Source organism: Trichomycterus rosablanca, chromosome 6 (genome assembly GCF_030014385.1).
Source record: "Trichomycterus rosablanca isolate fTriRos1 chromosome 6, fTriRos1.hap1, whole genome shotgun sequence".
NCBI classification, from domain to species: Eukaryota; Metazoa; Chordata; class Actinopteri; order Siluriformes; family Trichomycteridae; genus Trichomycterus; species Trichomycterus rosablanca.
In genome coordinates this window covers 9489585-9504745 of record NC_085993.1, presented here as the reverse complement: position 1 = coordinate 9504745, position 15161 = coordinate 9489585, and the positions used below count along the sequence as shown (strand labels likewise).

The 15161-nt window shown below is 41.9% G+C and overlaps 1 protein-coding gene across 1 annotated transcript in view; it reads right to left on the bottom strand.

Moving 5' to 3' along the window:
• The window catches only part of chchd6b (coiled-coil-helix-coiled-coil-helix domain containing 6b), a 68844-nt gene that overhangs the window by 30343 nt on the left and 23340 nt on the right, over positions 1 to 15161 (bottom strand). The window contains exon 5 of the mRNA XM_062996583.1: positions 10377 to 10460. Within this exon, the coding sequence (XP_062852653.1) occupies positions 10377 to 10460 (84 nt within the window). The remainder of the gene's footprint in view (positions 1 to 10376; positions 10461 to 15161) is intronic.

Below are 15161 nucleotides of genomic sequence, written 5' to 3'. Positions count from 1 at the left end.
CTTCCCTGCAGACATATGCCTTTCTTTTTTTTTTTTTTTACTACATACACCGATCAGCCATAACATTAAAACCACCTCCTTGTTTCTACACTCACGGTCCATTTGATCAGCTCCACTTACCATATAGAAGCACTTCGTGCTGCTGGAGTTTTTAAATACTGTGTCCACTCACTGTCCACTCTATTAGACACTCCTACCTAGTTGGTCCACCTTGTAGATGTAAAGTCAGACGATCACTCATCTATTGCTGCTGTTCATTGCTGCTGTTCCTTCATTGGTGGTCACAGGACGCTGGCCATGGGGCGCTGTTGGCTGGATATTTTTGGTTGGTGGACTATTTTCAGTCCAGCAGTGACAGTGAGGTGTTTAAAAACTCCATCAGCGCTGCTGTGTCTTATCCACTCATACCAGCACAGCACACACTAACACACCACCACCATGTCACTGTCACTGCAGTGCTGAGAATGATCCACCACCCAAATAATACCTGCTCTGTAGTGGTCCTGTGGGGGTCCTGACCATTGTAGAACAGGACGAAAGCAGGCTAAAAAAGTATGTAGAGAAACAGATGGACTACAGTCAGTAATTGTAGAACTACAAAGTGCTTCTATATGGTAAGTGGAGCTGATAAAATGGACAGTGAGTGTAGAAACAAGGATGTTATGGCTGATCGGTGTATACTGCTTGGAGAGGTGTTATAAAGCCCAGTGTAGTCATTAAGTAAGCTTTGTACCCCTCAAATAAAATGTTCCCAAATATTCTGAACCATCTAAAGCACTGAGTTACTGCATGTTAGCGTACGAGAGAAGAAATGAAACTCTCTATAGGACTGCAGAGCTGCTGGAAAATTGCGCGGCAACAATAACAACACTAAAAACCAGAGTACCGACAACAAGAGCGATAATTCTTCGTCCCGTGTGTAATCTCTCCTGTAGCAGGACTGAATGGCTGCACTCCACAGAAATAACACCTTGTTCTGGATTATAGTGGGGTGATTGAAGACTCTCCACCAGAATTGATTCAGAATTGGAACAAGGCTTGGAGGAACACCTGAACAGTTTTACCTAATCTCTATCCACCACTTATGTTACATGTTTGCAATTACACAGACTGGTCTTGTAACTCAAAACGAAAATAACAAAGAAGAAAGAAGTATTGACTCACTTAAAATTTCTCTTGAATGGAGGTCCATGGACAGTTGTTGGGGCAAATTGAAAATGCATGCCAGGCTTGTGAGGCCTGCTCTTACAGGAACAATCAATCGTACAGTGGTGTGGTGTTACCAACAGGGAGTTATTTATTTATTTATTTATTAGGATTTTAACGTCATGTTTTACACACTTTGGTTACATCCATGACAGGAACGGTAATTACTGGTTACTAGGGATGTAACGATTCACCACAAGACAGTTAATAAACGATTCAAAAATTCCACGATTTAAATCGATTTCACATGTAAAATAAATCGACATTCACCTTAAAGAGCAGAGGGCACTGGTGCTATACACCTCGCCTGGTTGACGTCACTGGCGCTATACGCATGGTTGCCAAATTCAGGTTTTTTCAGCCAAATTGGGCTTAATTCAAAATTGTTTTGCATAGTTTGTACCTACCTCAGAAATAAAAGGACATTCATTATTTACATAAATAAAAGATAATCACCAATACAGTATTTTATTTATTTATTTTTTAAGAGAAATAATAAAAGGAAACTTTCAAAATAATTTCAAAATTTCAGTTTAAAAAAATCGGGAAAAAATTGTAACGTGAACCAAGTATCGTGGATCAAGTATCGTGAACCAAGTATCGTGAACCAAGTATCGTGGATCAAGTATCGTGAACCAAGTATCGTGAAACAAGTATCGTGAACCAAGTATCGTGAATCAAGTATCGTGAACCAAGTATCGTGAATCAAGTATCGTGAACCAAGTATCGTGAATCAAGTATCGTGAACCAAGTATCGTGAACCAAGTATCGTGAACCAAGTATCGTGAACCAAGTATCGTGAACCAAGTATCGTGAATCAAATATCGTGAACCAAGTATCGTAAACCAAGTATCGTGAAACAAGTATCGTGAACCAAGTATCGTGAATCAAGTATCGTGAACCAAGTATCGTGAACCAAGTATCGTGAACCAAGTATCGTGAACCAAGTATCGTAAACCAAGTATCGTGAACCAAGTATCGTAAACCAAGTATCGTAAACCAAGTATCGTGAATCAAGTATCGTGAACCAAGTATCGTGAATCAAGTATCGTGAACCAAGTATCGTAAACCAAGTATCGTGAATCAAGTATCGTGAATCAAGTATCGTGAACCAAGTATCGTAAACCAAGTATCATGAATCAAGTATCGTGAACCAAGTATCGTAAACCAAGTATCGTGAATCAAGTATCGTGAACCAAGTATCGTAAACCAAGTATCGTGAACCAAGTATCATGAATCAAGTATCGTGAACCAAGTATCGTGAATCAAGTATCGTGAACCAAGTATCGTAAACCAAGTATCGTGAACCAAGTATCATGAACCAAGTATCGTAAACCAAGTATCGTGAATCAAGTATCGTGAACCAAGTATCGTAAACCAAGTATCGTGAACCAAGTATCATGAATCAAGTATCGTGAACCAAGTATCGTAAACCAAGTATCGTGAATCAAGTATCGTGAACCAAGTATCGTAAACCAAGTATCGTGAATCAAGTATCGTGAACCAAGTATCGTAAACCAAGTATCGTGAACCAAGTATCGTGAACCAAGTATCGTAAACCAAGTATCATGAATCAAGTATCGTGAACCAAGTATCGTAAACCAAGTATCATGAATCAAGTATCGTGAACCAAGTATCGTAAACCAAGTATCATGAATCAAGTATCGTGAACCAAGTATCGTAAACCAAGTATCGTGAATCAAGTATCGTGAACCAAGTATCGTGAACCAAGTATCGTGAACCAAGTATTGTGAATCGCATTGCACAGTAACACCCTGGATGTGGCACCAGTCCATCACTGGGCAGACTCATACACACACACACACACACACACATTCACCTATAGGGCAATTCAGTGTCTCCAATTAACCTAACTGCATGTTTTTGGACTGTGGGAAGAAAAAGGAGCTCCTGGAGGAAACCCATGCAGACACAGGGAGGACATGCAAACACCACACATTACCCTGTACATTACCATCCAAACACAATTTTAAAATGTAGGTACAGTAGGAAAAAAACAAACCATTTATCAGTGACCCACACTGGACCCCCCACTGAACAGATGATATTTGGGTACTGGACTAATCTCAGAACTGCACTAATACTATGATCGTAATGATATGCTAGTGTGTGTTGTTCTGTGTAGCAGGGGCATCAGTGTTGTTGGTTTTTTTTTTAAATCCTGTTTAAAGAGACGTGTGTGTTCATCTTCCTCTACTTTTTTATCAGTGGACACGTTGTGACCACCAAACACTGCTGGCTTCACATTTTAGGATATTTTGTTCAGATATTGGCTGAATTGCACCTCAAATACTGGGCAAAAACAACGTACATCTAGCCCTCAGAGTTTATTTACCATTAGGCTTCCATTAGAAATAAAATTAAGTCAAATGGCTTTTCTATTATTTGAGATCATTGTCCGTGGTAGCTGCACATACGCAAAAGCTGCAGTCAATAGACTGGATGTTCAAAAATGGCAAAGCATGATTTTAAAACTAGAGATGGGACGATCAATCGGCTATGAATCGGTATCGGCCGATTTTTAATCAATGCTATCGGCAATCGGCCGATATTTCCTAAAAGTAGCCGATCCGATCGTGTGATATATAAAGATCACGTTAAGTTAACAGCTCAGTGGATTGATCCAGACTTTGAGCTACAAAGCACCAACCATCACATCAAAATTCGTCAACAATCATACAGAAACCATCGTGAAAGCTCTTCATGACCTAAAATAACATCATTAACGTTGTGCATCATACATATGATGCAATTTTGCTGATTGAAATATTTACTTTAAAAAGATGATTCAACCCGGTCACATCTGAGTCGATTCTATCAGCACGTTATAAAAACTCGTGGTTCACTTTAGTAAATCGTGAGCGGTTCTTGTTTGTGATTTAGATGAGAACAGAAAACGTTACAGAGCCAATCCGAGGCAAAAGTTTATTCATTACCAAATTCGTTAGTTCAGGATCATCTGCTGAACTTTTAGGATCATCAGAAAACTTTTAAACGGAACGAGTCTGACTCGGTTACAGATCTGTGGTAATAGCAGTTTAATTAAGCTTTTAAATTAAGCTTTTTAATGTAAAAGAGTCACACAAACTGTTCTGAAGTAGCTGGTGTTTATTTAAAACCACGTAAGAAGAACTTACGCATCGCATGAAAATGAATCGACTCATGAATCACTTAGCGACACTAAACAGATCATCTCTTAAAGGCACAAACACACACGCTGTTGCGTTTGTCTCCAGTTTATCTTCACTGTAAGGCTCTTTTTAAGTTTTTTTTTTCAGTGTGTGTGTGTGTGTGTGTGTGTGTGGGCATGTTGAACCCCCCCCGGATCGGAATCGGCTATCGGCCGATCGCCCTGAAAGGAGATCGGAGATCGAAATCGGTGCCAAAAACCCTGATCGGTACATCTCTATTTAAAACGTGTCTGCAAACCGAATTACCACCATAAAATACTCAGACAGACGACAGTCTTTTAAATGGAAATTCTATTCTCTTTATCTTTTTCCTCTTTCCAATATTTCTGTCTTCAGTGCCGCCCGGTAAAACGGTTTACTCACATGGTAAATACCTAAAATTGCTGCAGGGTGATAAGGAAGCACAGGAGCAGTTATGAAGGTGCAGAGGATTAAAGGAAGGAGTGAAAAAAAGAAATAAAGCTGAAACAATTCAGTAGCACGAACGTGAGCTCATTCAGTGTGCAAATAGAACGGCAGCCCTGGTGGCCCTCAGCAGCCAATATCTATGCTCCATTTCACTCTAGTACCGTGAAACACACTTCAGGACAAGCTCAACCTCTTCCTCTCTCAGGAATTAGGTAAAAACTAACCCCGGCAAGAACCTAATCCTTCTTCATCAAAACACACACACACAGTGATGTTATACGTGTGGTTTTGAAAGAAAGCAAGAAGATATAAGCAGCTTTATTGCTTTTGAGTGTCACGTCTTGTCAAAGAAGTCTGTCCAGATGTGGCAGAAAAAGCAATATTTATTTTATATATTTTACTCTAAATTACTTTTGTCCAGCATGTCTATAGCACTGGAAATGACATTTGGTTGCGCTATATATATGTGAATACTCTTATATCTAAATATATATACACCGATCAGGCATAACATTATGACCATATTCCTAATATTGTGTTGGTCCCCCTTTTTCTGCCACAACAGCCCTGACCCGTCGAGGCATGGACTCCACTAGACCCCTAAAAATGTGCTGTGGTATCTGGCACCAAGATGTTAGCAGCAGATTCTTTAACTCCTGTAAGTTGTGAGGTGGGGTCTCCATGGATCAGACCTGTTTGTCCAGCACATCCCACAGATGCTTGATTGGATTGAGATCTGGGGAATCTAAAGGCCAAGTCAAGACCTCAAACTCGTTGTTGTGCTCCTCAAACCGTTCCTGAACCATTTTTGCTTGGTCCTGCTGAAAGAGGCCACAGCCATCAGGGAATACCGTTTCCATAAAAGGGGGAACATGGTCTGCAACAATGCTGAGGTAGGTGGTATGTGTCAAAGTAACATCCAGATCGATGGCAGGACCCATGGATTTCCAGCAGAACATTGCGCAAAGCATCACACTGCCTCCGCCGGCTTGCCTTCTTCCCATAGTGCATCCTGGTGCAGTGGGTTCCCCAGGTAAGCGACGCACACGCACTCGACCATCCACATGATGTAAAAGAAAATGTGATTCATCAGACCAGGCCACCTTCTTCCATTGCTCTGTGGTCCAGTTTCGATGCTCACATGCCCATTGTTGGCACTTTCGGCCGAGGACAGGGGTCAGCATGGGCACCCTGACTGGTCTGCGACTATGCAGTTCCATATGCAACAAACTGTGATGCACTGTGTATTCTGACACCTTTCTATCAGAACCAGCATTAACTTCTTCAGCAATCTGAGCTACAGTAGCTCGTCTGTTGAATCGAACCACACGGGCCAGCCTTCGCTCCCCACATGCATCAGTGAGCCTTGGCTGCCCATGACCCGGTCGCCGGTTTACCACTGTTCCTTCCTTGGACCACTTTTGATAGATACTGACCACTGCAGACCGGGAACACCCCACAAGACCTGCAGTTTTGGAGATGCCCTGACCCAGTCGTCTAGCCATCACAATTTGGCCCTTGTCAAACTTGCTGAAATCCTTACGCTTGTTCATTTTTCCTGCTTCTAATATCGATGCACGCACACACAGAGTCTATGGCATCAACACACAAAGCAATGTCTATAAAGATAAGGTTGGAATAGTTGCAAAGGAGCTCCAGTTGCTTACACAGAACAAGTTGAGGCTTACACTAGTAACCTCTGGATGAAAGGGTGAATGCTTTCTGTGGTCCCGCTTGTCTCTGTCCTTGCCCTCTTCAATAAAATCTTTACATCTCTGCGTTTCCGTTAACATTTCTTCAACACGACTTCACATCTTATCGTCCCCTCTCTCACTTCATGACATTTTAATTTACCTGCCCCGCCAGCTCAGGTTCTTTTCTTTTCCGTTCTCTCTCTTTAGACTCTGAGTGGTGTGAAGGACGTGGGTGTTGACAAAGCACATCTCCAGCTCAAGGTCAGGCCTTTCACTGAATGAGTGCTCTGGTACGAACATCACTGCTGTGGCTTTCAGATGCTGACTCATTAAACAATATGCAGCCCTAATTTCTTGAAAGCACAACAAGACTCTGTGCTTTCCATTTCTGGCCCCGCTTGTATTTATTTGATGACCCTGTTCTGTAAAACAAGATTGATAAGCGCAGCACCACAAAGTGGACCAAATTGGATTACGCCCACAACCGGGCTTTTAGAACTGTGCACGCCACAAACGCGGCCAAATGAAAAACAAACCGGTCAGATCAGCCTAAAAGGCTTTTCAAGATCTGGCACATGGCTCTGGGGACGAGTGCGGCCATGAGGCGGTTTCCAAAAAAAGTGAGTCAGCTAAGTGAGGAAGTTCTAACTACACTAACTGAAACAGCTGTTTCTTCTTTTCGAGGTAAACAAGGCACAGAGATCAAAACTGCATCATGTGGGCACAATTGTTGGAAGATATCCAGTTACACTTTGTTGTTTCCTTTTTTTTTTTTACATGTTTGTCCACTCTAGCTGCATGGACATTGGGGAAAATCGCCCTAAGTTCAGACCATCAGCAATGCGACGTGACCAGCTGTCAATCGTTTTCAAAGCACGCAGTTGTTTCTGCACATCGTTAAAAGCAGCTCGAGCCCTGGCAAGCTTTGCTGTGTAATCAGGATACACCGAGATACTCAAGTTCAATACGGTGATTTGCTGCAGCTCCCTGGCTTTCTTTAGAATGTAAGCACAATCCTTGAAATAATGCATTCTAGTTATAATAGCTCGCGGTGGATCGCCAGATTTAGGGTGCGGTGAGCTCTGTCAATCACGGGACGTTCGTCCAGATTGAACGCGTCTTTAAGAAGTGGAGACACGTATGAGTTGGATGTCGGCTGTGACTCCGGGACCCCAACAATCCTGATGTCCTGCCATCAAGACCTGGATTCCAAGTCATCGCACTTAGCGTCTAGTTTACTGAGCTCCATGGTTAAATAATTGACCTTAGCTTGTAGACCCACGACATCTTCTGAAAATGAGGAGAGAGACTTTATTCTCTGCGGGAACATACCTGATTTGTGGTAAAAACTGTGTGGGAACGAATCTGATTTGTGATTAGATTTTTCTTTTTCTATGGACGCTGTAGATACTAGTCAGTAAAGTGTACTGTACTGCCATGGCGTATGCTTTTTTGTTCTTTTTTTGCTTGGCGTCAATTAAATCATGGCAACCAAATGCACACAGGCAATGATGACGCTTCTGGTATAAACATAGGGTGATGAGCGGTCAGCAATTTAGGCAAAAAATTACTGATGGTCTAAACACAGGGTCAGACAGTGGCATACTTCATATTTTACTAGCTAAATATGAAAGCGCTGATGAATTGTCTTGGCCAGGCAAGCCAAGTCCCAGATTTACACTATGTAGTGTAGTAAACAGCTAAGTAAGGTCACTTAGCTGTTTGTTTTAGCATGAATGAAGGAAGCACAGGAGCATGGTAAGTTTTCATAATCTACGCAACAAACGATCCATTTCAGATCACGCTGCTTTATGGCGCGGCTCATGTTGTGATGCGAGTACTCATTCCGGACGTAATATTTTATTAGCTGCCAACAGGAGTGTGCAGTGGAAGTACGACGTCTCATTGATCCATGGTCATTACCCATGAGTTTTAGATTTAGTTCCAGTTTGTAGCCTTCGTACTCCATCAGGAAACACTGGATGGGTGGAAATTGGTGAACATGCTCTCATAAGAGTCATTAATCTACCTGAGGAACAGTCTCCCACTTCAAAACAAACCTAACATTAAGCTAAACTCCTAATGCTGCTAATTCAGGGAAACCAAAGAGAAGCTGTGAAGTGCTTCTGATAAGTTCTAAGCTACACATTCCTGACTTGATACAGAAAGTCATTTACTGGAAAATTATATTTGTATTTCATGTAATTTCACTGTTTAATTTCATCAAAGAGGAGATTTTCTTTCTGTCATCAGGTGCCATTAGCCAGTCAGCATGTCCAGAGAGATCTGGAGATCCATGACTGGCTCAAATTATGTCCAAATTACGCTCCATGAGGAAAATATAGGGTCTAAACGTAGTGAGCTCTCTACATAGAGACTGTCTAAATTCTTAGATACCTTACATTTACATTTGCAGCATTTAACAGACGCTTTTATCCAAAGTGACTTACAATTATAACTGAATACACTTCTAAGGTTCTTGATAGGGCTTGAACCGGCAACCTTCTGATTACTAGTCCAGTACCTTAACCACTGAGCTACCACTGCCCAATCACGAACTGGGACTTCCGGTGGCGTGTGGGGCAAATACAATAGCCCGAAAACGCACAGAGGTCGAGCTGGCCAGGCACCCGGCAGGCACGACTGGCTGTGCCTTAGGGAGGGAGGTCAACAGGGTTTCATTTCCATTCCTTTGCTGTCTGGTAGAGGTGCCTGAAGGAGGGGTGGGTGAGTCCCAGAAGGCATAGCAAGTCACTCTGTGTGCAGAACGGTTAGGTCAGATGGGGTACTTGAGTCGGAGGCGCTTCCCGGCCAGCACAAGCAGATGCATCCTCAAAACAAAAAATGGGCCAGCACAACCTATATTAGGGCTGATCAGCTCTAGATTTACATACGTGGGGTTGGGGGGTCCTTAAAAACAAGCGAAAAAAACACAGCACCACACATGCCCTCCCAGTGGCCAGCTACATGCGTGATGAAGAGCATCACCTACGAATCACAAACTCGCAGACTAATTCAATTCGACTAATCATAATTGTCGTCAAATTTTAAGGTGTGATTTGCAGCCAAGGCTCTTCATTACTGGATTTCTTAAAATGCTGCCTACTGGGGTGCCCTAATTCTAAGTGATAATCTGTATTGACGTGCATTTTTGGACGTGGTATCATTAAACGTAGTTTGGGAGACCAGAGAAGCTCACCTGCGATTCCAGTTGGTGATAGACCATGTAGTGTGAAACCCCCTATCGCCGATCAGTCGTGTACTGTGAAATACACACCGACTTGAAAGACTCCCGATTACAAGAGATCCAGTTGTGTAGTGTGTACTGTACAGCGACCTGACGACTTGGAAAGTCGCGTACTGTGAACTTGGCATTAGCTGTATGGTTGGTTTGAATGGCTTGAAACTAACTGTGTTAGCTTAGTAAGCAAAAACTGCAATGATGTAATCGCTGTCTAAGTAGTACGTCTAAATAATCTGCCTAATAAATTCTATGTCTTATTAGAATGCTCTCTATTTAGGCAGCTGCCTATGTAGACAGTGAGCAGCAAGGTAGCTTACTAAATTTCCAGACAGATCCATAGACACCAGAACCTGTAGTTTCTGAGACATACCATACCGCTAAGCATCCCTCTGTAATAAGTAGGGTCGGGGCTAATGCTAAATCGTCTTCACACGCTGTTTTTGGAAGAGCATGATTTGGACTCTTGTGGCATTCTGGAGTTGCTACAAACTGGAGTTTTTCAAGTCCAATTAAATTGCATTCAATTGAACTGGCTCAGTTTCTGGAATTACAAAGACCAGCTATTCTAGTCGACTGGTTCCACCTCTGTCTAATCTCTTTTGTGTGCTTTACCTTTTTCTCCATCAGCTGCAGTTGTTCTTTGTAGAAGGCAGCCAGATGTTTCAGTTCAGCGTCTTTTCTCGCAAGCTGTTTGGCCTTGGAGAGAGAGAGAGAGAAAGAGCGAGCCAATGAGACGTAGATAAAGACACTTGCAAGTGTGTAACCTCACTTGTGCTGACATTTTCCATTTAAACAGAGCTGTAGTCCATGGAGCTTTTCAGAATTCCAGTGTGATCTCATGCCCCGACACTAATTGCTACCTCAAATTTTTGCGTGCACCTTTCACTCGCTGCAATGTTCTGGAACATCATTCTGACCAGACTTAAATTAATACAACATCCCCACCAACATTTGGACAGTTGGGCTGACAGAACTAATGTAGTGTAAAAAAGCTTGAACGCCATGCTTGGGATCATACAGGAGATGAAGACGTTTTTCCTCCACATATAATGGGTGGAACTGTTAGTAGGTGTGTTGATCACAGCATTGAAAATCAGTTTTTATGGAGTGGGTCAAGGTTCAAAAACACATAATGAATCTCTCGCTTACTGTTTAACACAGGTGGACAAACACAGAATATGACAGTTACAAAACAATACACTATATGGCCAAAAGTATTTGGACATCTGACCATGAGCTTGTTGGACATCCTATTTAAAAAAAACAATGCTATTAAAATAGTGACCTCTATGTGATCTTTACACCTATAACAACAGCCACTCTTCTGAGGGCTTCTTACAAGACTTAGAAGTATGTCTGTGGGGCCGCTCAGGTGGTGCAGTGGTAAAAACACACGCTGGAACCAGAGCTGGGTTCTCAAATACATCGTATCGAATCTCAGCTCTGCCTGCTGGCTAGGCTGAGCGGCCACATGAACAACGATTGGCCTGTTGTTCAGATATGGGCGGGACTAAGCCGGATGCGGTCTCTCTCCCATGACTGGTGCAATTACGACCTCTGATGGCTGATTGATGGCGCCTGCACAGAGATGAGAAAAAAGTGCTCTTAGGGTGTGTCTCTCCGTACACAACGCTGAGCTGCACAGCAATCGTCAAAGTGTAGGCAATAAGATGCATACGGCATGCTGCCCACATGTCGGAGGGGCGTGGGTTAGCTTCGTTCTCCTTAATCAGAGCAGGGATCGGCATTGGTGGAGAGGAAGCATGACGCAATCGGGCAATTGGATGCACAAAAAGGGAGAAAAAGGGGAGAAAATGCATAAACAAAATATATATATAAAAAAATAGCATTTGTATGGCAAGAAAACCTCAAAACCTTCCCTAAACTGTAGCTGCAAAGTTGGAAGCATATAATTCCCTTTATATTCCCTTCATTTATTACACCTGTTAGCAATTGTCGTAGCTAAAACGCATAAACTCAATAATTAGAGGGGTGTCCCAATACTTTTGTTCATATGGTGCAGCTGAGTAGCATGGATTTATTTTAAATAATGTTTACAATATTATTAACAGGTACTTTTACTATCTCAGTTTACTTGGCAAGTGCTACTGTTATTTATTAGCTTTGTGCACCCACAGTGTGTGCATACAAGCTGGGTTTCCATCCAAAAATTTTCACAATGTTTAAAAGCCATTTTTGAAAAGCTGGCAAAAGAAAATGTAACTGTAGTGGCTTTTCCATGAACTGTTAATAACAAAAAACCCCAGACGATGATTACAAATCAGCACCAAAATAGCACTGCTGTAAAGTAAATCAGCACTGCATTAGTAAGCACTGAAGAACACTTAACACATGTTAAATACAGAACAGAAGCAGCACAGTGGCTCAGTGGGTGGCACTGTCACCTCACAGCAAGAAGGTTATGGGTTCGATTCCAAGTTGGAGCAGTCCTGGTCCTTTCTGTGTGGAGTTTGCATGTGCTCCCTGTATCTGCATGGGTTTCCTCCGGGAGCTTCGGTTTCCTCCCACAGAACAAAGACGTGCAAGTAAGGTGAATTGGAGATAAAAAATTGTCCATGAATACATTTCTAAGGTTCTTGATAGGGCTTGAACCGGCAACCTTCTGATTGCTAGTCCAGTACCTTAACCACTGAGCTACCACTGCCCAATCACAAACTGGGACTTCTGGTGGCATGTGGGGTAAATACGCTAGCCCGAAATACAGGTCGAGCTGGCCAGGCACCCGGCAGGCACGACTGGCTGTGCCTTAGGGAGGGAGGTCAACAGGGTTTCGTTTCCATTCCTTTGCTGTCTGGTTGAGGTGCGTGAAGGAGGGGTGGGTGAGTCCCAGAAGGCATAGCAAGTCACTCTGTGTGCAGAAAACGGTTAGGTCAGATGGGGTACTTGAATCGGAGGCGCATCCTCAAAACAAAAAATGACAGCACCACACATGCCCTCCCAGTGGCCAGCTACATGCGTGATGAGGAGCATCACCTACGAATCACAAACTCGCAGACTAATTCAATTTGACTAATCACTAATCCGGTGAAGCGGTCCAGGTCCTTTTTGTGTGGAGTTTGCATGTTCTCCCCGTGTCTGCATGGGGGGTGCTCCGGTTTCCTCTCACAGTAAAAGACATGCAAGTGAAGTGAATTGGAGATACAAAATTGTCCATGACTGTGTTTGACATTAAACTTGAACTGATGAATCTTGTGTAACCAGTAACTACCTGTTCTGTCATGACCGTAACCAAAGTGTGTGAAACACGACAATATAATCCTAAAAATAAATAAATACAGAATAGTAAATAAAACCTTTAAAATAATCTCCGCAGGTTACTGTTTTTTACACACACACACACACACACACACACACACACACACACAATGCTATTTTATGCCTACAGATATAACACATAAGATACGCACTGGTATACACCAGAGGCAGAATTACGGCCAAGCACAGTGCAGCACCTTGCAGCATACACTAGACTAACAGCTATGGAAAACAACCAAACAATGATAATTGAGTCAAATAAACAGCTCTCCTCTTATTTCATTAAGATAATGGGCCTTTTTTAATATTAGATGACTCATGATCAAATTCATGTCTTTCTTAAAGCCTTGTAACACTTACAGTGTGTGTGCACAGTCATCAGCTGCAATACAGGCTAATACTACAGTTTAATAAGATGCTTTAATGAAAAGAAAAAAAATTTACTGCAGATCTGTACTACATACATCTATTCCAGCATTCAGGGGTCCAAACTTATACACTGAAAACAAAGTGATGTCCATGTAAAAAAAAAAAAAAAAAAAACTTTCCATTTCTCTTTCATACATTTTATTATCTTTAGCCAAGAGTAAAAAATATTTTGTCTGCAATATTGGATTCATTGAATCCACAGCTTGCACACCCGATCAACCCCTGACTGCAGTTCTACAAGCCCCGTCCAGCATGTGACTGATCTGTGGCCACTTCTGATCACCGGCCACTGTTGGGTACCCACACAGAGCTGTATCATGTACGAAGAGCCACGCTAAGCTCCATGTGACTCCTCTGATCCAACCTTTCCTCCCTCAAACATGGCAGACTGTGTTTGTGTTGAGGCCCGACCAGGTTGGTGGCTCTGCTGATATTCAAACTTTTAATACTCCAACCATTGTGCTTCATTAAGAATAAACACACAGCCAGACAGGCGTGTTTTCATTAAAGTTTGTTTTGAGATGACAAAAACGTATAATAATATATTAATAATATATAGCGTATTTATTTATTAGCATTTTAACGTCATGTTTTTACACACCTTGGTTACATTTATGACAAAAACGTTATTTGTTAGATTCATCAGTTCACAAGTTTAATGTCACAGTCATGGACAATTTAGTGTCTCCAATTCACCTCACTTGCATGTCTTTGGACTGTGGGAGAAAACCGGAGCACCCGGAGGAAAACCACGCAGACACGGGGAGAACATGCAAACTCCACAAAGAAAGCACCCGGACCACCCCACCCGGGGATTAAACCCAGGAGCATCTTGAAGTGAGGCGACAGTGCTACCCACTGAGCCACCGTGTGCCGCTCTGTTTCAAGATGACAAAAACCAAACTATACAAAAACTGGGCAAGCCTAATTAAAGGCTAAATCATTTCAAAGCTGTTTTCTATTCTTTCTTTTTTATTATTGATGAATCATATGTTTAGTTTTAAATGGATTCATAGTTTTTAAATAAATCCTTAGTTTGTAAAAGTCAGCTTGGTAAAAACCAGGATAGCTACAGTATGATTGCAATATATTCTATACTATACAATGTATACGTAATTTATTTCACAACTTATGACAAGGTTCTAGTTTTTCATTTGTTTGTTTAGACAAAAAACTAAAGAATTGCTTAGTCAATCAGCTTTTTAAAAAGCCATCTGGCAATTTGGCTGAGAGGAAGTCAGAACTGGCCATAAAATTTCATGATCGGTGCACCTCTACAGTCCAATATCATTTATTCAGTGATTCTATTAGTACCTGAATACACACAGATGAACAGATGAGTCCACATTATTACACACACAGTTAATCAGCTGCTGTAATTTTAATGAAAATTTAACTAAACAGTTTGTGTGTGTGATTTGAAATGATTTGTAGTATTTAACACTGTATTAAAAAGTACAAATATTTACATACACTACATGGACAAAAGTATTGGGACACCCTTCTAATTTAAAAAAAAATTAATTTTCTCCCCATTTTCCTCCCGTTTTAGTGTGCTCAATTTGTCTTCCGCTGCTCTTCTCGCCCCTGCATTCTGCACAAGCGTGTCTTCCACCAATCAGGGTCCTCACACAGCGTATGAAGAACCACCCACCCACACATAGTCTGGCCCCAGCCCTGCATATACGGTGG